General features: G+C 41.6%; 1 protein-coding gene across 3 annotated transcripts in view; it reads right to left on the bottom strand.

Annotated features, from left to right (window-relative positions):
- The window catches only part of Sestd1 (SEC14 and spectrin domain containing 1), a 97,328-nt gene that overhangs the window by 13,817 nt on the left and 57,035 nt on the right, over positions 1–26,476 (bottom strand). For all 3 annotated transcript variants that reach the window (XM_087900095.1, XM_087900094.1, XM_087900096.1), the window contains 8 exons: positions 24,845–24,958; positions 23,464–23,561; positions 20,743–20,798; positions 17,926–18,137; positions 10,965–11,087; positions 4,297–4,491; positions 3,706–3,820; positions 2,239–2,398 (listed from right to left, as the gene is read on the bottom strand). In XM_087900095.1, coding sequence (XP_087756221.1) covers positions 2,239–2,398; positions 3,706–3,820; positions 4,297–4,491; positions 10,965–11,087; positions 17,926–18,137; positions 20,743–20,798; positions 23,464–23,561; positions 24,845–24,958 — 1,073 coding nt within the window. The remainder of the gene's footprint in view (positions 1–2,238; positions 2,399–3,705; positions 3,821–4,296; positions 4,492–10,964; positions 11,088–17,925; positions 18,138–20,742; positions 20,799–23,463; positions 23,562–24,844; positions 24,959–26,476) is intronic.

The following is a 26,476-nucleotide window of genomic DNA, read 5'->3' on the forward strand; positions in this document are numbered from 1 at the left end:
GATCTGCCCCTGGGAGTAGTAACAGGTTCCGCAGAAAGAAGTGAAGCTATCTGAGGAGAAGGAAACTGAAGAATCAGCTCCAGTGAAGAAATTTGTATAAGCTCCTCCAGCCAGAAACGCAAAGGAACCAATCCAGAATGGCAAAGACAAAACTATCAATACCATGACCAAAAGATCAGGAATCCAAATAAAACCAACCAAACAAACAAAAAGAACAAAAAACAAAACAAAACAAAAAAACACTCAAAGGACCCAGTTCTGTAGAAGTCAATAAGGCAAGAATATAAGCAACTGTAGAAAAGAAGGGTTCTCTTTCCAAAGTGGAACCCAAGGTCATCAGTTATGTGAGGAACCGCCCCCTGAGCACTCTGGCAGTGGAGGAAGCCTCTTTAATAAGAAAAGAGCTGAAACACTTTGAAATATTATTCCATCTTGCTTCGTGGCTGTAGCAGCTGCTACCCGGCTGTCTTTTTTTTGGTAAGTAAGGACGTCCCTCCATGGGGTTTGGTAAAGCTGACCAGATTTCATCACCAAAAATGTGTTATTTGGATGCCTGTTTCATTTTCAAGGATGGAAATACACTCTTGACTTAGCTTTAAGCATGCACGGACTGTTAGGGTAGGACATACTCAGCGGTCAGACATGAAAGAGGGGAGATGAAGGTGGGAAAAAACCCACAGTATTATAATAACAGATCACAAAGTTAGAGGCTCCATCCAATCTTTGTACTTGTGTAGATTACTCTTGCCTGCAGCAGTCGTGAGAACAGTAAGACCTAAGGCAGAAAAAAGAAAATCTTGGGCATTTGAGGTAAATTCAAATTTAGAGATAAATTCCAAATTTGGTAGCTGACAGTAACTCGAACAGGAAACTGAGAGTGAGAGAGCAAAGTCTGGGAGAAAATGGATCCATACATAGTAAGTTGGAGTAGAGTGTGGCATATCCCAGCTAGAGATCCTGCAGAGCAACCCAAGTCAGGGAGGTCCTGGTAACCAGCAAGCCATGAGCATACCGGGTAGACTCAGGGAGAACAGTCAGGAGGAGCAAGGCCTGGAAGGCACATTTCAGTAATCGAAGGAGAAAGCAGGAGGGGCCGAGTCAAGAGGGCATTTGAGGGAGACACAGCTGTCACTGACTTTCAAAGAGAGCACCAACTGGAGTTAAGTGGGCCAGATCCAAAATAGCCCGACTTTCCCGAGACCAAGTTATTCCCAACGGCAACTAGAAATTACTGATACTAGAACAAGTAGAGGGACAGCAGCAGGGAGGGCCAGAAGGAGAATGAAGAGGGACAGAAAATAAACCAGATAAAACAAGGGGTACAGGCCAGACCTGCAAATGACTGAGATGTTGGACGAGGGGTGACATCAGAATACAGTAGGCTGACGGGCAGGCTCCCTCTGTAACAACTCTACGTGTACAATCATTTATTACACGTCCTACTGGAGAGATCTAACCATCCACAGGAAGGACCAGAACCAGGGTGGAGAACAAACCCTGCTCGAGAGAGAAGCCAGAGCCCATGGGAGCTAGCAGCTGACAGAGCTACTCCACCCCACAGTGAGGACACTGAGGTCCAGGGCCGGGTGCAAAAGGGATTCCTTTCTTCTGACTCTCGGAGAGGTAGAGTGGAAACGTCTGGGAAATTCCCTTCATGACTTAAGTTTCCAAGTGTGCAAAATTCCACACAACCACGCCAGATTAGGTATTTGTGCCTATCTGTGCCTATCTCTGTCCTGTAATCTTGTACTGTCTAACACGTTCAGGTTACTATTACAGACTGTATGTCTAAAACGCCTTAGGTTTCTGTTAGTCTCTCACGTTAAAAAAAAAAAAATCAATGACAGCCCATTGTCCAATTCCACACAATTCTAATTCCACACAACAATGGATGTGACATAAGATGAGATGAAGAGACAATCAGGTAAAGTTTAGCCCAATTCTAACAGAAAACAGAAAAGCACACTATCCAAAGCAGTTTTCTTCTAGTGTGAATAGCTGAGAGTAACTAAAATCTCTACAGCCAGGTCAAAGGGGAAAGGTGCCTCTTCCCCAAATGAACTGACAACCGCTGTCAGAGCAGTCACATGTAATAATGATCACATTCTCCCACAGCTACTATACAGATAGCATATAACAAGCAAGGGACTTGACTTTGTATGCAAAACATAGAGCACTTAGCTTCTATCTTAGTATCAGGCTAGCTTGCTGAATTGAACATTAACATTAAAACTTTGCCTTTGTTTTCTAAGCTGCATATCTTCCATCACGCCTTGGATGTGGTCCACGTTTTCTTTATTTTCAATAGTCACATCCTTTCCGTAGGCCCAGGAAGCCTGATTGGAGATCTGATCCAGGAGACCTTGGCCTTTTTCTCGCAAGCCTTGCAATCCCACATCTAAAACAAACGACACGGGATTGAATCTCTTAACACGGGTATTTCCTCATCAGCAACTCAACATGGGATCCAAATGTAGATGCTGTAGATACTGCCATGAAGGCCTCTCACTATCTCCAGCCACAGAACCTTTAAACGGGGATCAAAGTGGACTGCTTTCTTCTGTTGCCAAATTCTCCATAAAGGGAATCTTCTAAACACAAATCTGCATAGATTACAACTTTTACAAACTGAAGTATGGGGATCTCTATTTCAACAATATGATTTTCTATTTTTTCCCTTTGTGTCCCAAATTTGAGGGAAATGATGCATTTTTTAAAAGAGCATAAGATTTGCAAGATTTCAAAAACACTCACAATGTATAATCAAAGTAAAAGAATGACCACTGCGAGCAGGGTAACTGTGAGCAGGGCCACTGCAGCTCACATGCATGGGAAGCTCCACCCAAGATGCCTGGATTCCACACTGGACATGTGCACAGGGGCTCTCTTTTGAGGAGAAGTATGGCCCAAGAAAGCTTGTGACACTTTAAATCACACTTGGCCTATGAAATATTAAATAGGTATTATGCATACCATCCATTAACAAAGGCTACAAAGCAAGTAAGATGTCAACACAAAAATGCCTTTTAAACTAATTCCCTGAAGTTGTTTTCATAATGAATTAATTTGGTTCAGTCATGTGTCATGGCTCTCTAGTAACTCGCCTTAACGCTCTGCCTCTTCCCCATTCGCTCCTTCTGTAACACCCCCTTCTCGGTCTGACTTTGAACCAGGGGCATGCGCTGCGTTTCCTACTGCACATGCATATGAAGGGTCTCAATGTCAAATGTCAGAGCTGGGTTAATAAAACTGGACCACACTTCCCTTGAAGATAATTCTCAGTATGAAAATACAACACACAGAATCAAATCAACTATTCTTTCTTGCAGTTAGAACATAGCAACAACAGCAAAAATCACTGCATAAGACAGTCTGGGGCATGCAGGGTTTGCCATGAACACTTCCCAACTAATTACAGTTTCTGCATGCATGACAAATATCTGCCCCTGGAATATGCAAGACATAGCACTTTAGATTGAGTAACAGGAAGGTGAAAGGCCTGAGGAAGGAAGGACTGACCAATCACGGCGGAAAAATAAATGTTTTAGTATAAATTATAACCCTTCAAGGGAATAAAACCTTTCAATATTATGTTTTCTTGTTCCCTGCAAATGATAATTAGTTCAGTATATAAATTAACTGTCTAACCATGGTAATATTTTTACAAAGAACCCGTAGGTTTCAGCAGTTTTAAAATCTGCTTACCAACACTTTTCAGCTTCTCTTCAAGCAGTTTTAAAGTTTGCTGAATTGATGCTCCATCAGCCGGTGCCACATCTACGCACAACATGCCTAATAAGCCATCCAACTGCTGAGACAACTAAAGCGGAGGGACAAAGAGACAACCCTGAAGTAACCAGCATCTCAAGTCTTCAATGATTATTGAGGTTTATCTAATGAGGTCATCACAAATGCACTTGAAAAGACCATGCAGTTAAAAGATAAGGACGAGCAATCAGGATACATGTTATCTAAGAAGATGGACACACAGATGCACCAGGAAGGTCAGCAGAATGCAGGAAGTTAGTAACGGTTCCATTTCTGCCTATGTTATAAAATATGTTATTGAGAAACCATCGAACTAAAAATAGTAGCTTGGAATGCTTTCGTTAGACAGTAGGTTTAACTGCATGAGAACAACCAAATAATTTTTAACTGAAGAATTTTATCTTATTACCCCCACCACTCAATTACTGTCCCAGAAAAATAATCCTGGGGCATGCAAAACTACACAAGTCTTGTACGGCTTGTACAAGTCATCTGAAGACACGGAAAGCAACTGGAACAGGTACTCACATCTTGGGCCACACCATGGAATTCCAAAGCTGCCTGTAGGAGATTTTGCCTAAACTCTAGCTGACTGGCCTGTCGGTAGCAAACATCGCTGAGCTGTTGCTGCAGAGACTTCAATTCCACCAGATCTTCCTCGTCCCCGGCGTTCAAGAGCGCTGCGATCTGCTGGTTAAGCTCCACGTACACTGCAAACCACTCCTGGAGCAGGGACATCACAAAGCAAACAAGGTCAGTTAGCTCCTGGAACACTATGTATGATTTTTTTTTTCAGGAAGAGAAACTGAATTCTTTTGGAAGGCAGAATTATTTAAATAGAGGATAAATCCCCTATCATCAAATCCTTTCACTGTGATCTGTGAAAATCACTGCTGGCCAAAACTAGTCTCGCCTGTAGCCCAACTAGTCTCGCCTGTAGCCCAACTAGTCTTTCCAAGTAGCCCCTGCTCTGATGGAAGCCTGTTTACACTCAGGGAACACAGGGCCCTTGAAGTTCATCAAACCAACTATAGACCTTGTCCAACATTCCATGAGCCCTGGGTGAGTTCAAAGGTAGGATCGCTCCTCATTACCACCTCCAGACTGTTCCTTACCTGCTCCCCCTTCTCAGTGCAAGTTGCTGAATTTCTCCCTGCCACCCGTTCCCCACTCCCCACATCTACAGCGGGCATGGCAAAGGCCTTGGCTTTCTCTCAGCAATGTTTCCACCATGTAGACATCTATCAACACCAACTCCTAAACTTGTGTCCTTGACTCCCAGATTGCCCTTCTCAAACATATTATTTCTCGCTTCATCTAACGGACCTATCTTAGACACCATGAAAACGGATTGCTTAGTACTATCCAGCTCCCTAAGCCTTGTTCCATGACTCCCATTCTCTGACCTCCAAGTACTGACCCCAGTTGTCCTATTTCAGCAGACTCAGGCTTAACAATCCCACATGTCCACCAGTCTGTGACTAACAGGCTCACTGTCCAGCCTCTTGTTCTTTCTTCTCTCCTAGGTCAAAGGCTGTTATTACCTGGCGTACTTTTCACAAGCTATAAGCTGGCTTCTCTGCCTACTGTGACTATACCACGCGCACGCCGCTATGGTACTACAGCCATGATGTATGGTATTACACAAGATGCCAGTAGAAGATACAGTACAGCGATGCCCTACAGATTTATAGATTACTGATATCAAACATTCACTCAATGTTCGTCAGTGCTTGTCCTCCACTGTCGGGTTGCCACAAACCCTCAGAGTCTCCGGTCAATTCTTGTCCATTGTCATGACAACCGGTTTTCTCACACCTTACATCTCTAGTTCCCTTCTGAAAACCTCACTATTTGCAGCCAAATATGTGGCCTTTTCTTAGACTTAAAACAACTTACAACTACTAGTGCGCATTACTTGTACGTATGAAAAGGTTTTGGAGCTGTGACATGTCCATGTGTGCATAATATCCCACTTTGTGCTTTGATCATATCAAAGATCTCAATTCTTTTAATATTTAAAAAATTTGCATACACAGTATTAGGTTTTATTAAACAATGTCTTAAAAGAAAAACCTCTTCTCTTATCCTCCCTCTCTCCCACACACTCCTGGCCTGGCCCAGTGTGCCCAACCCTTCTGCTTTCAGACTATGTGACCTCGTGCCCCCTTTTCTAACCTCTCTTCAGGTTTTGTGACTTGTGCATACACTCACTTCTCACTTACTGGCTCTAAGCAGAGATGGAAAAGAACACACGGTTCCTAAGATCTTACTTCTTACTCCACTGGGAAGGAAGTCTCTCATCCTCCTCCCTGGACAGCTCTGTCCTACCCTGGAGCCCTGTACCCAGCCTCACATCACAGCCAGTGTTCTGCCCATGGACACTCATGGCAGCCGGCCCCCAGCTGCTGACACCCGTAGCTTACTTTCTGCAGCTGCCCATACTGCCCACCAATGTTTGTGAGCTGAATTACATTCATCAGCATCTTAGTACGATGAAATAGACTTAAAAACACATTTTAGGATGTCTACATTTCAATGTATAAAATTAAATCACACACATGCTTATGTGCACAAGCACAAATGCACACCTGCATGTGCACACAAAGCCTCCCTTTGTAGGAGTTCTCAACACTCATTTTCTCTCACTTCCTTTTCTCTCATGAACTTCTCCTAACCAGTTCTTTGCACTTTCTTTCTTCTGAAACCTATCACATTGCAGTCACTAGAAAATTCACCAAGTTTTATTCCTCCACCAATAAGCACTGCTGGCTCCACCCTGAGAACGTTAACACCTCATCAAATGTCTGCGGCCTCCTAAACAGTTCTTAGCCTTTTGTTTTTATTATGTCTAACTCTATGTTCCACACAAGTCTATGCTAAAAAGCACTCCAAACCTTTCAAATGGCGTTTAGCTCCTTCCCATGGGTTGAAAGGTATCACACATTCCTGCTGCAGACTGACCCTCAGCACTGGAGCTCTGTCTGCTCCTGGCTCCCTACTCCCTCCATCAGGTTTCTGCGGCAGCATGTACTCCACGTTGAGTTTGCCAGCTCACGTCCTTGGCTTGGATTATTCCTTCACCCAATTTCAAGGTTTGGGTACTAAGTGTCAGGGAGACACTTGTACCTCAGGGACACCTTTCCTCAACACCACATCTCTATTGCTCTCTACTCCCCATCACTCCTGACTTGATTATAAATTCTCTATTAGTAAGACTTTGCAATAACTCAAGAATTCAGAATAATGTGCTCAATTAACACACATTGGATAAATATGCAAAGTGTAAGACATTGCAGACTTGACATTAAATTAAGTAGGTAAGGGAATAATTTTGGCACTATTATTTGGAGATACGTTTGCCTAACATGGCTAGAGGGACACAGCAGTAATACATATGAGAGCCTACATAGCAAGACCTAAGTGTTTAAACTGCCAGAACTGTAGAGAGGTCAAGCCATTGTTCCATTAGAGGTGGTGATAAAAACTGCCTTACTGTTTTATTCGTTATTTTAGAAACAATTAGTTTTTAAATTTTTTTTAAAAATACACATCTATCACAGTGACTGATAGAGTATATCTATGAAAATGGTAGTCACACTGTTTGTGTGTTATGTGCGTGTGGGGCAATGTGTGGGCACTAATGTGCAGCATTGTGGGGGGTCAGAGAACAACTTTCTGGGAGTAGGTTGTTTTCCTCCCACAATGTGGGTACAGAGGACAAAACTCAGGTCATCAGGTTTGACAGCTGACACCTCTTACCAGCCCAAGAATGGCTGTCTTCTTGTGAAAACACCATGGAGAAACGTGCTGTCGTGTTCTTAAATAGGAAGTGATTTCACTGTCTTATTTATAGCTCATGGAAATTTAGTTAGTATTCTGAAGAAATGTGTTCAGTTACTGAAAAAGAAGTTGCAATGATTCTCGACAAAGCAGTAAAGTAAGGGGCTAGCCCTGCAGAGCACAGTTTCCTAAGGGGCCAGCACTGCAGAGCACAGTCTGCTAAGGGGCTACCATTAAAGAACACACTCTACCAAGGGGCTACCATTGCAGAGCACAGTCTACTAAGGGGCTACCATTGCAGGGCACAGTCTACTAAGGGGCTAGCATTGAAGGCCATAGTCTACTAAGGGGCTAGCATTGAAGAGCACAGTCTACTAAGGGGCTAGCATTGAAGAGCACAGTCTACTAAGAGGCTAGTATTGAAGAGCACAGTCTACTAAGAGGCTAGCATTGAAGAGCACGGTCTTCATGCTGGCTTGGCGCACACTGAAGTCTAAAATCTTCGGTGGACCCCAGGGTGGACATTTTTAAAAGTACCCTTTAAGTTATGCCCACTAAGATGAAGAATCACCAGTGTGTAGGTGATTTCTTTTTCCTTTATGAATTCATAAAATACATACAGGTTCTTGCAACCTTGCCAGAGATGTAATATAACACAAGAACTGGTATGTCTCAAGAAATCAATACATTGATTAGAGATACGGATTTTACTGATTTACATAACTAAAGTTGTCTTAAAGGCAAATCAGCCTGTCTGAAAGAAGGGTCAGGGAGGACCTGGCTTACCTACAAGATAGAGTTAAAATTAATCAAAGAAAAGGAAAGAGGGGAGCATGGGGTGCATGTGATCTCAGGTCAGCAGACGGCCTTCGATTCACTCTAGTGAATCCAGCTTGCACATCTGCTGTATGGAAACTGGCTAAGAATAACAAAATGAAAAAGCATGAAATCTGGGGCCTGAATTAAAACTGTTAAATAGCCAATGAACTTGAACGCCTTTGTATATTAAGACAGTCAGGTCCCAGCAGCAGCGTGTGTGGCCGTGGTGCCCAGCTGGAGAGACAAGCATCTATTCTAGCTTTACCAGGGAGCAGCAGCCTAACTCAGATGAGAGAAACACTGTCAGGCCAGGCCACCATGGTGATCCCCACACACCGTGTATCTCAACATGAAATGTGTCTTGATTCCTTAAGCAAAGCATGTTGCTGATTCTTGCTAGATGGCACACACCAGGAACATGTGGCCTCTGTGGCCAGGATACCGACAGGATACTGGAAAGGCTTCAGAGACTATATTCCACAGTTTTACTCTTTTCCTGCCACACTTCTACACTTAACTCTACCAAAACATAGGAGACTTTCATTAAATTAAAAATCTTTTTTTTTTTAATGTTTTTCGTTTTTGAGACAAGGACTGGCTTCTAACCTGTAACTCTCCTGTCTTAAAGCTCTGAGATTGCAGGTATTCAACACCACACCCAACTACAACTAAAATATTTTAAAAATATGTTATCAATTCATTAACCACTACCATGGTTCTTACTGTTTTTCCTATTGGATTAAAAAGCTGAATGTATTTCTAGCCCATAATCCTTTGCAAAAAAACTGCATGCTGGTAGAAGTCTCATTATTCTTTACATTAATCTTAAACAGCCAAAAACATTTGAATTTTTAGTTTTAACTCTCCGTTATGCCTTAATGCTTGACATAGCAATTTAATGCAAATGGAATATTAAATTTTTCCAAATTCTGTCTTTGTTAGCTATCAATACTAGAAGTTAGTCATTATTTCACAAGACCTGAAAAATGCCAAAAACAAAAAATTCTTCCAACACTTAGATCTTATTTGCAAAGAACAAAGAGGGTTTTAATTTTTTTGTTGTGTTTTTGGTTGGTTCTTTGGTTTTGAGACAGAGTATGTAGCCCTGGATGGTCTACAACTGGCTATATGGACCAGACTGGCCTCAAATTTGTGGTAATTCTCTATCCTCTGCTTAGGATTACAGGTATATATTATATACCAGACCCAGTTAATAAAGTCTTGAATAAAGTATTAAATATTAGGAGCTTACATATCATAAACTAGCTCATTTATTATCAAGCAGCCTATTCACAAGTCAACAGTGCAGCGCCACCTATTGGCTAAAACAGAGTAATCCTTCTAAACCTTTCAAGGGAAAATTTCCAATCTAATGAAAGTGCAACAGAACAAAATAATGAAACTGTGCTTAGAAGCTTTAGCAGTCCTCAGCTGGGGCTGACTCCATCTCGTCCAGATTCCCACCCACCTCCCACACCTACCAGTTTCACAGTGAACCCCAAATACCACGCATGACTCAAATGACTCTAGTACAGCCCAGGGGTGATTCTTTTCTTGAAGACCATGAATAGAGATGTCAATTTACCTCCACAAGTCCCTGAGCACTACCAGTATAGGAAATTAAGGCATAGACAAGAACATGCTGTCTCTTAAGTTCATTCATTACTGACCAATTTTTGAAGATATTCTAAGGAGATGCAGATTAACAGAGACAATGTTAATTTCCCCAATTTTGCATTCAATTCATTTAAGATCACCAGAAGTAGCTCAGCTGGAGGGGAGTGGGGCTCCGCCTCACAAGCCAGGCTTGACCTCCTGACTGAGGCCAGGCCGACGGCCCCATGGCAGAAACTGAGGAACACTGGACTCCTCCACCCACCAAGTCTTACATTTTAAATTCTTCTGAGTCATCCGTCTCTACAACTAGCTTAGGGACGAACGGGCTGCCCAATGTATATCTGATTTCCTGATTGTCACCTTCATAATGACAAGAGTGAATCAACAGAGACTGGACAGCTTCTGTACGCCATGTCCTCAGCCCCACGGTTGTGTTTAACACAGTGGCTGTGGTGTGGCTCTCGGGGACTGTAGCACGTTCCCAGTAGAGCGGGGAATGCCCCTCACTCCAAGGCCTACAGAGCAGAAGTGTCACTCGGGAAAGGAAAGGGAACAGGAAATGAGACGGGGACAACTAAGGGAAGCGAATATGATCAGAATATCGAAATGCACAAATAAAATGTCACCTTTCCCTATATGATTACTACTTTCTGAAACAACTACAACCAGAAGTCCCTGTCACAGAAAGTACTGACAAAGGCTCTCTATTCTCCGGTCACCTTTTCCCTGACACTGTAGACATCACCCACAACTGTGCTCCTAGAACAAAGAGCGGAACTGTGTGGGAATCGAGACCAAACAATCAATGAGTCTATCTTAAGTCTCCAAGGGTACTTCCAGACCCCTAAGCGCTCAACATAAGCACTCCGTGCTTTGTACCAACGTCTGGAGCAAGCCAGCACCCAGCACTCAGCCCACCCAGGTACCAGTGACACACAGACGACCACACTGTGACTCGCAGAGGGAAAGCTGCTCACACTGTGCTGGCTCTCAATCTCCTCGTGCTTCTGCTGCAGGGCCTGGGAAGCCCTGATGGAGTCACCAATGCCCCACTGCGCTCTCAGCTGTTCAGATCCAGGCCCTTCCAGCCAGTTCACAACCTGCGAACAAAAGGCGAGAGGAGTAAAACAACTGAACGCGCTTTACATTTTCGTTCTGGTCAGTTTCCCTCCCCAAATTCCTGAATTCCTCAAATGTTTATAACTTCAATTATTTAAATCCTATTGCACATCATTGGTGGTGAATGTCTCATCTGGAACTATGTATGTATTTACACTGGCACAGCATTTCCAAAACCCCGAGTTTGGAAGAATGAGCACTGTAGCTGAGCACTTGGCTTTCGGCAATTCGACCATCTGCCGGGCTGGGGGAAAACACACTGCAGTGTTCTATTGCAGAAGTTAAACTTTCACTTAGAGTAAGAGAGTTGGAACTACAGGACGTAGAGCTGGGAAGGATACCAGGAATGGCATTAATCAAAGGTTTACGCCGGCACTTTAGAAATCTGAGTTGCAGAAATAGCTTGTCCAAGGCATTCTAAGAATATATTACTGAAAAACTAGGACCAAAGGACACATGTCCTGACTCAGTGGAATGTTCTCTCCAAAGCCCTAGAAACAGAGTTAATTGACAAAATTAAAGTAGTATTTTCTCACTTCAGTAACAACCTGCAGAATCACCTAATTGAATACTCTCTAGATGCCTTTGTAGGATAAACTAATCGTTCAGACTCCTAGGGAGAAGTCCCACAACATTGGGGGATCTATAGTCTGCCAGGATGGCAGGACTCAGTGCTCATCTGTGGAGTCCCCATGGCAGGTGTAAGGAGCTGAGAACCACATGGGGAAGATAGGAGTCATTCTAGTATCAAAGGTCCATGTACCACAGGGTCAGTTCCTTCATCAACCACCGAACTCAGTGATACTCAAAGTTGTAGCTTCCACTGGATATTAACAGTTCAGCCCAGACCCTGGGTGTTTTAGTAGAAGGACATTGCCAAGTAATGCTGGTTCCACCCCAGTCTTTGTCAGGTGCTGGGGGGCACAGCAAAGACCAGACTCTCGGGAGGTTTTGCCAACTCTTCTGACGCGCACACTGCTGAGGAATTCTAACAAAGCTAAGCAGGAAGAGCACGGCCAAGCTCTACCTGTCACTGTTAGAATCCAAGACCAGAAGGATGGCGACGCCTAAACCGAAACTTAGGACAGTTCCCGCGAAGTGAGAGCAGCTGCCTTGTCTCCCACAGTGCAATTCTGCTAACACGGGTGACACACACTTGGCTTTAAATGTTTACGCATTCTTTTTTATAATTACATAAACGTAACAACACAAGGGAAGTCGTGTGCGTTTCCTTCTGTTGATTTCCAAAGCAGTTCTCCTGTATCATTCTGGATGGATTTGCTTTAGCCGACTCTTAAAGACTGAAGATTCAAACGATTTCTATCCTGTGGTTTTTCACTCAGCACTAAACTGTAACATATAGTTATATATAAACTATAAGTAATTTTCCATGTGGCAACTATTATAATTTTCAATGTGTTTACAAACCTTTCTAAGCAAGCCACCTCTTTGCCTGCCTCTCTCCAACTGCCCAATCAACCCACCTACCCAGCAACCCACTAACCCTATGCACCCCCTCACAAGACTGCCTCATCTGTGTTCGAGCCTGCTGCTGCATGGGTGAGCGATCACACGATGATATTTGCTGTTGATACCATGAAGAAGAACACACAGCATTTTCTCTAATTCTCTTTTACTTCCTTGGAAAAACATCTACTGGACCTTTCTTGTTCAGTGATGAAGATGCTAGCGGCTAATGGTATATATTATAAAACATGTACAATACTTGCTTTTATCCAAAACACCTAATCATCAGTTTTAACTGTGTTTTCCAGTAACACAGATATTTGCAAGGCATACAAACTATTGTTGTAGAAAAAACTGCCAACAAGGAAAGAAATCTCTCCACATACTTATTAGTGGGACTGGATACATTGAAAATATCTGTTTTCTATGGGTATGGAATCCTCTATGATTTGTCTTTTATCTTCTATTGCCTTAATATATTAACTCCTACTTTAAAGCTCAATACTAGCATGCAAGCTCAAAAATAAAACACTATTACCGCTGAGTCGCTGTAATAACCACTGGGCTTTCTTTTGGCTGAACGCTTGTCAAGTTCAAAGTGGATCCTATGGGTGGTGTTCTTCAGAGTAATGGAAAAAAAAGTCTGTCCCTCAACACCCTGTTTCCTCTCAGCCCTTCCCCTGTGCAGTCTCTGCAGGAGCAGGAAGCTAGGACCTGCTTCACTTCACTGGCCACTACCACTTTCACAAAGGAGACATGAGCAGGGGTCCCTACGCGTGGACAGACTTTGCTTCCCACCTTGAAGAATGTATGCAGGGCTGCTTTCGGGACGTCAATCAGTGTACGTAAGATGCCCACTACCATTCCATATTTTACAGTTAAGACAAGCACTTTCCTAAGGAACCTATAAACCTCACGGGAAAGTACAGATGAGAAGAAACCATGAAGTCTGAGAGGACAGCAGGGGCCAGACTGCAGGAAGGTAGGAAAGCCGAGGAGCAGAGTGCGACACCCACCACCGCTAGTCTTACATAGTGACGGGCACACCCCGACAGCAGTCCTGAGCGCCTTATTTAGAGTGAAGAACCAAGTCGTTCAGCAAGTGGGAGCAGAGACAAATTCATTCGCACCAAGTGCTGTGAGCCTCTCTGCTGATGAACTTGACTCTGTGTGCCCTGTACTGCGTCCCCTCTCTGCAAACTCTTGCCCTTTGGCCTTCCTCACAGCATAAAGGCCCCCGTCAGACACACACTTCTTGACCCGGGGTCTCCTTGCCTGTGTAACTATAAAAAGCAAACCTTTGCCCCTCGTCATTAGTCCATCTGCTGTATTAGTGTAGCACACAAAAGCGAGTTATGAGTGCAGAACCGTGGAGACACCATAAACCTAAATATTTCATATAAAGGACAGAAACCCAATTGACACAGAAACCCAATTACATGACCACCAATACACACAGCTTTAACACATACAGAAACTGATTTTCTTCAGTATATAACATCATAGTGTACATGCAGTAACTTTATGACTATTTCTAATAAAATTATTCAAATTGAGGTCAATGCCCAGTAAACAAGTCCATTTAAATGCATCAATGGTGGCAGCTTGCCAAATGGTGTTATGAAATTTTCATTCACACTTTACTCAGTCAGATACGAATGTTAAGTTACTCCAAAAACAGTCCTGGATGCAACTGGTAGCAATATGACCCCTTAAACAGTGATTCATACATTTAAATATGAAGTATAATCTTGGTAGTATGTCCTTAAAATCTATAAGGACAAACATTTGCATAGGCGATTCACTATTTTTCCATAGCTGGACTGGATGGGGGAGTATCAGGACACACACAAAGTCATCCCCAGGAGGAGAGCATGCCAAGCACCTGACCGCAGGAGGACACAGGAACTAAGAACACAGCCTCCAGCTGCACACTTAGGCAACGGTCAGTGCCTCCTCCTTTGCACCTATGGCCTCTCTCTAGAATGGAGAAAAAGTGCATGGAATGTTCCAAAAATAACGCTTTCAGCGCTGCCAAAAATACTGCCGCAGTAATGGGAAAGACCACAGCACTCTTAAGTGAAGTGGAGCTATCGCTTGCCCAGGAGAAGGTGAAATCTAATTTTTAACTGCACAGAAGCAGCACGGAGAATATTTGTATTCCTCATGAAGCCTGATATGCCGATCTAAACTGTGACCGAAGATCACCAGACAGCTGAGCACACAGTTTATCAGAGTTCCCGAGAATTATCATACAACGATTTAGCTGCAGTTTATCAGCACTGATTGCTCATGCGTCACGTTCTCAGCGATGGGACAGTATGGTGATGTGGACAGCTCCATTTTCACTGATTTAACATAAACAGACGTGCAGTTTTCTGATTAGCTTTATAGACACTGATTCCCCTAATCTGTAAGACACTGTGGTCCAGCAGATCACCCACATGTTACTGTAGTTATAATTAAACAGCCATTCTGGCCAGGGAACTAGAACTTTCTCTAAGCTGTAGTCTGTGGAAACGCGGTGTGCTGAGCATTGATGCACCAGCGTATTTACAAACTTCCTGGAGAAAACAGCCGGTGTGACCACACCTGCCTGAAATCTCAGCATAAGGAAGCTAGGGCATGAGGCAGGAGAATCATTAGCCTGAGGCCTGCCTAGGCTACAAAGTGCGCCTAAAAGAAAAAAAAAACAAAAAACTGAGCCAAAATGAAATTTATCTGTTCTTAACAATGATCTGTTAACTATCATCACGGACATTATAATATCATCAACATCCTTATCACCACCATTATAATATCATCACCATCACTACCACCACCATCACCTCCCTTCTCTAATCTCTTCATTGGGTATTTAAAAAATGTATTTGTCAATACATTAATTCTTTAATCTTATGGTTTTATCTTATCTATTTAACAAAGCATACAAGGGATGAATCTTATCTCTATGTATAAACTCCAAAACCAGAGCTTGTTAAAAATCACCTCTTTAAAATCCTCAGAAGTCTTGGTGTAAACAGGTGTTTCTGCCCTTGCTGCTATAATTGTTCTGTCTGTGGAGGAAGAAACCAGGGCGGAGAAAAGACTGCCAAGGCCACCAGCTCAGAATAAGAAGAGGTCAGATCCAGACCGCCTGGGTTCAGAAGCTGAGTCTTGTCCCAACCACTATGCTATTTCATCTCTGTGCATATCAAAGATAATTCCACCACAGAGGCTAAAGCTTCCTGGGGTTCAAGGCCGACGGCCGTAACTTACTAACAAGAATACAGAAACAGTCACGATTCAACGCATGCTCTGACATCTTTGGTTTATATGTGATCAAAGTAAACAAAAGCCTCAGTTTTCTGCCTGGAATTCAACACCGTTCTTTCACATCTTCCTTCCTAGGACAGCTTACTCAGAGTCAGCAAGCCAGAGCCTGCTGATCAGATCTGGCCACGACTTGCTTTGAAAATACAAGTTTTTCCTGGAAATAGGCCATGTACATTCACACACAGATACTATACCGATACATTTCTTATACTGCAAAAAAAAAGCTAAGCAGCTGTAACTATAACACTATGTGACCCATAAAGCCTAAATATTTATTGAGCCCTTACAGAGAAAGTCAACAGGAGCACCCAACATTTTGGCTTCTCTATGCCACAGTGGATAAAAATTACCTTAGGCCACACATTCCAGGAAAAGTAAACCTATTACCTATGGCTTATGGAACCATTCATGAGTTTATTCTCTGTGACACTGTTGCCCTGGACCACAGTGCAGGTTGGGCTCGCCTGTGTATAGTTTACTAAGATGACACTACCATTAGAGTACTGGGCTCGTTTCAGACTCTAACCTTCCAGAAGTGGTACTATACATGGTTCAATTCATGAGAAGATGCTCTGTAGAACTCAATGCAACCCAAGTCCCCAATCCCCTTCCTCATCACGCTCTTCTCCTACCACCACGAATGCCAAGTCTCCTACGCACCTTTCTTCTGTGTGATGAAATCGCCTATATTGCGAGAGAATCAAGTCAACTACTACTTCTTCCCAGTAGGCCTTTCCAGACTACAGCAGCCACAGAAGTGATCCTTCTGCAAAGGCCTGGTGCACACTGGCTCTTTCCTTATGGTGCTTAATGCTTTTTCTCCCCAGGTTTATCAAGAAAACAAAATCTACTTGTATAGCCTGTATTTTAGCACCATAAGAAACATTTAAAGCAAAACAACAACAACAAAAACCAGCCTACAACTCACAACCCCAGAGAACCTAGACAACAAAGAGGACCCTAAGAGAGACATCCATGGATCTAATCTACATGGGAAGTAGAAAAAGTCAAGATCTCCTGAGTAAATTGGGAGCATGGGGACTATGGGAGAAGGTAAAAGAGGAGGGGAGAGTAAGGGAAGGGAACAGAGAAAAATATATAGCTCAATAAAAAAAAAAAGAAAGACTTAATATTTACCAAGAGAATCAATGGATCTAGGCTTGAAAACAGCGCTGCAGCTTCCCAGGCTGTGTGTACTTATATTTCTTCACCTATTTTTAGAGGTTTCTTTTTAATTACATGTACATGTGTCTGTGCATAGACAGGTATGTGCACGTAAGCACAGGGACTGGTGGAGGTCTGAGAAGCACACACATCAGATTTCCTGGCACTGAGTCACAAGCAGCTGTGAGCCCCTGAAGTGGGTATCGGGACCTAAACCCAAGGCCTCTGCAAGAGAAGTCACTCTGACTGCTGAGCCAGCTTTTCCGGCTGCTCTCGCTTTTTCTTTAAATAAAATTACTAAAGGATTTGTTTTCTTAATTGTTCAGTAGATAAGAATCCACCATAATCTAAAGAACAGAAAGGTCTAGCATTTATTTCTGGTATTTTCAGCCACATTCCTTAGGAAAATCCATCCCAAAAGCAACTAAAATTAATAATTAAGTACATTTAACATTTTCTTAACATCATAAAAGAATAAATTTAATATCTGAATTATCCACATCACATGTATTACTTTGCTAGGATAGAATACATTACAGTGATAGTAAATAGTCCAGGAAGTTTTAGAAATTAAAAATGACTCAAACAGTCATGTTCTAATATTATGTATTAAATGAATAAGGGGACCATTTATATAACAAACTATTTATATTTATTTATAAAGAGACCATTTATATTTCAAACTATCCATTCTGTTAGTGATCAGTTTCACCACTGCAGAAATAATGTAACTTTCACGCAGATGTTCCCTATGAGGACAGGAACCCAGTTTGAAATGGGTGAAGTCCTCTACGTAGCCAGTCACATAACAGACGCGGTCCAGGAAGAGACACTGGGAATTCTCGGGGATGAGGCCCCCAGCCTGACACGCACCTGCATCACCTTCTGCTGGATCTCCTCCAGCTGTGTGCGCTTACTGCGCTGCCTGCAGACTTCCTGGTAGCGCGTGTACTGCTCCCGGAGGGAATCTAGCAACTTCATGACCTGTGGCTGTGCGAGCAGCTCATCATCCATAGGAGACCACGAGACCCCGCCATCAGAACCGTTAAATCGACGCTGCTGTAATTCAGATAACAACTCATGCCCTTTACAAACGAAAGATACTTGTAATTAATGCCCACAAAAAAATACAATCCCTACATGTCCATCTTCTACATTCTAGTCCCTGCCCTTAATGCCCAGCCCTCTGCCTTCCCATGGAGAATGAAAGGCAAGTTAAAGCTTTGGGCATCGCAATGAGCAGGAAACCGCATTATGTGCACAGACGAGAACACCGTTTACATATACTAGGAAAAATAGTGAAACAAATGGCAAATTGTGTAAATATATACACCCTATACACCATGGTAAATGTAGAATGTGTGTAAATCTATATTTAATCAGATTCTTGGTGGAATAATTACTCGAGATATTGTGTCAGTAAATCGTCTTTCTCTGTGGGGGAAAATTATACTCTGCAATTTCCATTACCAATATAAGAAATGTGTCAGAGGGTTTCAACTCCCCATTCTCAAGCACGGCACTTAAAATAAAAGTTGACGGTGAAGCAAACGCGTTATCAAAGTAACTGGAGAAAAGTTTTATGAGCAGTGCAAAATAACACTGAAATAATCTCTACAGCAATGCCTATAACACTGAAATAATCTCTGCAGCAATGCCTATAACACTGAAATAATCTCTGCAGCAATGTCTACAACACTGAAATAATCTCTGCAGCAATGTCTATAACACACTGACTGACGAGTGGGCATGCCATAGTAGTGGAAGAACTGTGTAGAGCAAGCTCCCTCAGGAAGCCACTCACACGTGAGAAACCGCACGGAAGAATACATTTACAATTTTAAAAATAAAGAGATTGTTTGCCCAGGATAAAACTATTCTGATTATTACATCAAAAATACCAAGACATTGTAAATCTTCTTGTTCTCATCTTTATTTTAGAAGCATTTAAACTAAATTTAAATAGTTTTTAAGAATAGAAAGCATTTTTGTTAGAGCTTTCTGAGAAAAATCTAGATTGTTCTAAATCTCCATTATATACTTTCAATGCCTATTTTAAATGCCCATAAAACAAAACTTAGTGCATTATATGTAAATATTTAAAATGTTCTTAAATCAGTGGTTTAAAATAAGCTCTCAAAAATGTCAAGTAATTCATGGAAGTAAGTATTCATGAAAAATAGTACTTTTACTGACTAACTCCTGTAATTTCTAAACATACAATATACGGATTGTAAGAATTTTTGTACTCCCTAAGGAACTAAAATCTGTATCATATTGAAAATTGCAATACAGCTAGAAAAATATATCAAATCTGTACAGATTTTCAAAAATTATTCCTGGCATTTTATAATTGGAAAAACATTTGTTTTAAAAACCTGTGCAAATACTTAAAAAATATCTGAATGTTTGCATGGGCTCCGTATATATCTTTAATAGCAGAATTCATCATTTTTTTTCTACTCTGACAACTGTTATCTTAGCATTTCTACCAGACAGCACTTAGGACAATTATTTAGGAAAACAATCTGATGCCTCACTGCCTGGGCTCAGGCTCTGACTATAGAATTTACTGGATATGTATATGTATATGTGTGCGCAAATGTACATATATCTCCACAAAGAAATGTACTGGAGCCCTACGCATACTAGGAAAGTGTGCCGCTCCTGGCTAGATCTCCCTATTTTACATCCTTGACTTTGAGATGAGGTCTCCACAAGTCTCTCAGGCTTTCATTTAACTCACTTGAATCAGTTGGCCTTGACCTTGTTACCTGGCTGACCCTGCCTCCAAGGAGCTGTGTCCCAGCCCCAGTGTAATTGTTTACGCTTCAGTTTCCCATCTTTTGAAAACAATGCAGTAACAAGACCCACCTCACAGACTGTAATGAAGGGTAAATGAGTTCACACACAGAGTACTTAGATCTGTGCCTGGAAACCAGTAAGATTGGAAGTGTGAGCCATTAATTTTTGAGATTAGAAATAAAGTTGCAGTGTTTCATTGAAGGAATTCCAATTCATTCTCCTAGAACTGAGGGATCTCTACTGCAGACATGGGCTAGCGGACACACAGCGTGAAGCATGGGTCCTAGAACTGAGGGATCTCTACTGCAGACACAGGGCTAGCGGACACACAGCGTGAAGCGTGGGGCACCAGGGCACAAGGCCACTGCCAAGGGCTTAGGGTTCACACAAATGATTACAAGCTACTGTAAAAGGTGCCTCTGGACCTGGACCTGCTTTGAGCTGTGGTGATAAATTTTCTTAACTGACTCTGAACAACTTATTTACTTAGTTAATTTTTTTAATCTCTAAGCCTTGATTTCTTACTGTATAAAATAGAGATAAAAATCTAATTATCTCAAACACTGTTGAGAGAATACAGCACATAGCAGGTATACAATAATTTTCATAACAACCCAATGAGATAAAATTCAATGTACTTTGTAAAATGCAGTTTATTAAAACAGGAAATAAATCCAGTTTTTCTAGGAGATAATTTGTCATTATTAACTTTTAAATATTATACTAACACCATCAGATTAGTCTCAAAGCAGTTTGAAAAGCTCCCCTTTAAATTCTCTCTACATTAACCACATACATGCTGAATAGATATTTTTAAAGAGGCTAATACTTTGCTTACTGGATTATTATTATTATCACTAATAGATGTTTTGTTTTTCACTTTACCTGTCTGAAGAACTGTCTCAGGATCAACAGATGGAAGAAAGTTTAAATCCACAGACCTGGCAGACATTAAAAGAATCATTTTTAAATGCTGTAATATTCTTATAAATCTATTTCACAAATTGTTTTACACATAATACATGCACTCCAGAAGGATCGATGCTAACTTCTACGAGATCAATAAAAAGCAAACACCAATGTTCCTCAAACTGCTCTATAATGTAGGAAGTAATTACTACCAAACTCATCTTAAATAGTCCAAACCAGAGAGGAACACAGCAAAAGAGAACAATTTCCCAGAATGAAAATAAATGTACAAAATCTTCGATATACTATTTGCAAACCAAATTCAACAACACATTAAGAGGATTATATATTTAACTGCCAAGTTGGGCTGGCTTCAGAGCAAATGCAAGAATGGTTCAACATACATAATTAAGTAAGTGTAATATAGAACACACAGACTTAAGGACGGAAACCTCAACAGACAGAAGGAGACAAGGGTTTTCACGCTTTCTATTCTTATTCAACACAGTATCTGAGACCCTAGCTACAGCAGTGTAGAGAAATAAAGGGTACAAAAGGGAGAGAAGTCAAAGTGTCCCTTAATGAAGATGACATGGTCCACAATCGTATAACTAAAACACCCTACAGCACCAACTAGAAAACTCTTAGACCTGCTAAAACACCTTTAGCAGAAGAGAAGGGGGCAAAAATCAACCTACAAACATATCTAGCATGCATACATGGTATCCTAACAGTACACACCACGCCTTCCCTACTATCGTCTTATTTCTTGGGAAGCTGGATTCTGCCTTCACTTTCTGAAACAGGTGAGAAAGAGAAAATTCAAGAACGCCAGAGGAGCTAAATTATAGCCAAAAACCATGCTGCTATATGCTGAACTAATTCTGCAATTTGTTAACTGACCCATGCTCTGGCCTCCTGGGTAGCCAAGATGCCTCCTGAGGGAGAGATAGCACAATGAAGGCTGATAAAATTCACAAGAGATGGATGGGATTCTATTACCTGAGTATGAAAAAAACCAAAACGATAAAATGTGAGTGTGGAAAGAGACTGGAAGACACAATATTTTATTACTATTTCATGTAGACATACAAGTCAGCATTTTCCAGTCTTCCTCAAAATATTAAAAACACCTTAGTAGAGAAAGAGACTGGGGCCCTGACCTATTGTCATACAAGCGTGCGGAGGTCTAAAGCAGCAATTAAACAGGCTTCTTTGATGATGTGCTTCCTCAGAGCCTGTAAGCCAGGTTTGCAGCCATCAGCAGAGATAGAATACAGCATTCATCTCTGTCCATCAACTAATTTTCCATGGGTACCCTCTTCACATGTACGTCTTTCCTAAGAAATAAGTGTGTGTGATATCTAAATATGAATCACATACGTAGCCATATACATGTATTTACATTTCTATTTTATATGGTATTGTGGAACTCTGTTCCCTAGGCAGGATATGCCAACTGCTATCTTGATATAAAGCAGCTTTGTTACCATAAAGAGACTGCCATAAGACTAGCCCACTAACATTCTTCTGCGAGAAAGGAGGAGGGTGTATCAGACAGCACAAGAGGCTTACAAGAGGTTTATCTCCACCTGCAGGATATACAGGAGGTTGGCACTTGCTAGACAGAATCTTTTCGTGATATAACTACCTATAAGCTTTCTATGGTCTTGGAAGGAACATCTCACCCATGTGCCCATAAGTAACCTAAATAAAATGATTGGTTCAACAAGCTAGACTGTGTGGAACCACGGCTCCAGTGGGTCACGGTGCTCTACCTGGGATGAAAAGACATTGTCCATGCCTCCAAGGAAGAAGTCACACATTTTGGCTATATAGAAGATTAACATTTGTGACTATTTACAGTATCCTCAATTAAACTGAAATTCAAACTACTTGTTTTTATATTCTGAACTCATTTGAATCAACATTTGGTAAAATTATCATCCTCTTACATCCATGTGACCATGTCATTTCAGCTGACTGACACATGATCATAGGTTCCAAAGCAGGCTCAAGCCAGCAAGACAAGCTTGACAGGAAGGCCGTGGATCCCTGCAAACTCCCTTACAAGAAAGCACAGTTCTAGTGACACTGACATCAACAGTTCAGGGATGATTTGTACCTTAACGTGCTAAAGTTAGCCTTGGGTAGAAAGGAACCTGGTCCACCAACCAAACCGCGAAGACTGGCTAGGCCGTAGAGGACAACGAACACCCTGGTAAGGCCGTAAGTCTAGAAAGCTGCAGCTTTGATGGCACAGCTCAGCTACTATGTCAGCTGTGATGCAACGACAAACTCCTTCCAAGCATCACGTTTCAGGACAAGAATTCTCTATGCTAGATAATTTAATACTAATGAATTTAAATATAGTAAGACTTTTATTTCAAGCTGCATTTTATTTATTATCAAAAGCTTTTATTTGCAAGAAAAGGCAAAACCAAGGAGAGTAGACAATGGCTTCATTTTCCAAGTATGGTCTTCTAACACAATGCTTCCCAGTGCAAGGAGAAGGGAACACAGCCAGGCTCATCAGAAAGTACCATTTAAAAGTCAACTAAAGTCCAGTGAATGTTGTATGTATAAAGCAAATGACCATTAGCTGTGTGTGGCAGTTATGAGTAGAGTTTTGTTCACTGTGGTCCTCTTAACCTGAGCCTGCCCCACGGGCAGCCTTCACCAGACAACTCCACCCACCTTTCCTTCTCCTGCTCATTCCCCTTATCACTTCCATTGTTAATCAGAGCAAGTTCATCTAGCAATGATGTAGACTCCTTCGTAAACTTCTCAAAGACCTGCAACAGGAGAGTGCAGAGACATACCATGAATAATCTCAAAATAATAAGGACTTCGGTTAACAGCAACGGCACTAGTCAGTGGGGTTTCTTTTCCTTCCCAGAAAGTCACACGGTGCAGTTCAACCACAGAGAGCGCAACAGTGCACAGAGCCCGGAACAAAATCACATCGCAAGTAATGAAGAGTTTTAACGGCAATGGAATTTTCAAATGCATTAAATTATTCAAACCTTATTTGTTTTTATAATTTACTGTATAATTAATAAATAACATATAATAATATAATTTATTCAAACTTATTTCCATTCTTATCCTTCAGTGAGAAACACCTATATCAATAACGGATTTTATAATTATATAAATGTTACTGAGAGCAGCGATAGCCACCAACCCTAATTACAGACCATGTCCTCACCACACTCTATCACCAGTCAATGCTGGTCATACTTAGCAGTCCAGAGTTTTTCAGACAAGTCTGTAGTATACAGATAAATGACTTAGAACTTTAACATGAGTATTTCTGAGAAGGGATTCAACCACATCTGAACACAGGGAATAAAACAGACATACAGTTGTCTGACAGATGTGCTAATGCCTAGATACGGTGCAGGACTGGCTACTCATTCAGGGCTACCAAAGCTCCCTGTGGTTAGCACACACTCTGAAGAAGCTACTTTAGAGACCATTCTCTCCACAACTCAATAAAACAATGCTCTGTGGCACTAAGCAGCACGCCTCAGAAGTCTGCACAAGCGGAAGCTTTCTGTCTGTCACACTGCACCACAGGCTGATACAGCACACAAGAAGTGTCTTCTGAAGGGGCTGTGTCATCGCGACCACCTCTCAAGACACTGTGCCACCGTCACTTTACTTTAAGGGCAACCTTACCGATCCTGACCCAACGGACACAGCTAACACAGAGGGCTACTGTACCCTGCGGGGCTGATCTAAATGTTTCAGGTCCGTATTTATTTTTTTCTTGCTCACAATTGCACAAGATAGTACTGTTACTATTACTGCCTTATAGATATGAAAACTAAGACATGGGAAATTAAATACATCAATGAAGATCACACGCCCAATTTCTAACACCAAAACGCTAGCCAAGTGACCCCGACCACAGAGCGTGGGCTCCGAACAATACACTACTATGACAAACACAATGTGCTTCTTTGTCTTTACAAAAACAACCTACATCTTAGTTTATTAAAATGAAAAAGTTATTCAAACATATTCATGTGTAAAGGCATCTGATTATCTTGTCTTATAATACTATACCAACCAGCCTCTTATTTAGCCAGTCCATGTGATCGTAGGTAAGACTCCCACCAAAGTCTTCTGTCAACTGGCATGGCTCTATGTAACGAGTCAACTTATTGGCAGACACTAAAATAACCTACAGAGAAAAGAAAATACCAGTAAACTATTAAAGTCTGAAGGTAAATAAGGAACTAGAATTAGGGTAAAAAACATGCAATACTGCTTCAAAATGACAGCAAACTATTGTTTATTATTTAATGCAACATTTCAAATCAATTCAATTATGGTTATCTGCTAAAAAAAACTATCAAAAAATTCTGATGATACCAATATTTTAAAAAAATACCAACAGCTCAGATAAACTATTTTAATACCTTATAACTATTAAAAATCCATTGATAATGAAAAGCTTTTCCTTGATGAAATCATAGGACAAAGAATTTTTGTATCAGTTTAAAATTAGCTGGCTGTACTAAAATGATAAAGAAGTACTTTGTAGGCAACCCCTGTAGAAATACATACTCTTAGCATCCAGATCGTGACATTTAAACACCAGTTCTCAATGAAAGGAACTAGACTAGTCAGGGAGCTGACAAAGTATACAGAGGAACTCCATCTCACCCAGGTCACTAGACATCGACAGTGACTGCTATGGTAGCACCAAAGGGCCCTGAAAAGATCTTCACTGACTAAAGATGTCAGTAAAAATAAACTGGACTGAAACATTGAATGGTTTAACTCTGGAAACTTAAAAAAAAAATGATACTCTTCAGGATAAGCCAAGGAAGGAAGTCATTATGCTGAAGACCAGCAACAGAGGGAGAGGTAAACACAGGCAGCATCTTTCATAAGACGAACTAAGGGCAGGAATACAGAAAGAGAGGATTAGGGACCAATGGCAGGCACATAGTAAAAGAGGTTTAGGAACCAATGGCAGGCACTAGCAAGAGAGGGCAAGGGACCAATGGCAGGCACACAGCACGAAAGGGTAAGGGACCGATGGTAGGCACATAGCACGAGAGGGTAAGGGACCAACAGAAGGCACACAGCAAGAGAGGGCAAATTTCTCACTAGGCAAACACCCCAGGAAGGCCATGGAGAAAGTACAGTAGAACTAAGGGATTGAGACACAAAGAAGAAGGCCAGCGACTGAGTCTCACTACCAAGAAAGACACGGCAAAGAGAGCAGCCTTGGGGGAAAATCAAGTCTGGATGCAACTGTGGAAATCCAAATGTCAGTTTGTGGAAATAAAGGCTGCAGATGGCAAAAGCGTGTTCAGTATACGGCAGGATGCTCACTGCAATGTGCTCACGACGGGAAATGCTGCATCTGTCCAAGATGCGAAAGATGGAAACTGGGCTGTCGGAGAATGACAACAATGTGGACAAAGAAGCCGAAGATTAAAACAGCTTCACTTGATGGAAACGCCCATAATCCCATAACCAACAACAGGAGGATTGCGTGTTCATTTCCAGAAAGCAGACACCATTCACAACCTTACTGTGCATGCACCAGTACTCAAAGAAAACCTTGGCGGATGGAAACAAAACAAAAATCTAACTAACTAAATAAAATGAATTTCCACAAAACACTGCTAACAACACTTCCAAAATAGTAAAATTTAATTTATTCTGAGCTGTATGAACTATGAGT

This window comes from Myodes glareolus, chromosome 21 (assembly GCF_982192425.1).
Source record: "Myodes glareolus chromosome 21, mMyoGla1.1, whole genome shotgun sequence".
NCBI classification, from domain to species: domain Eukaryota; kingdom Metazoa; phylum Chordata; class Mammalia; order Rodentia; family Cricetidae; genus Myodes; species Myodes glareolus.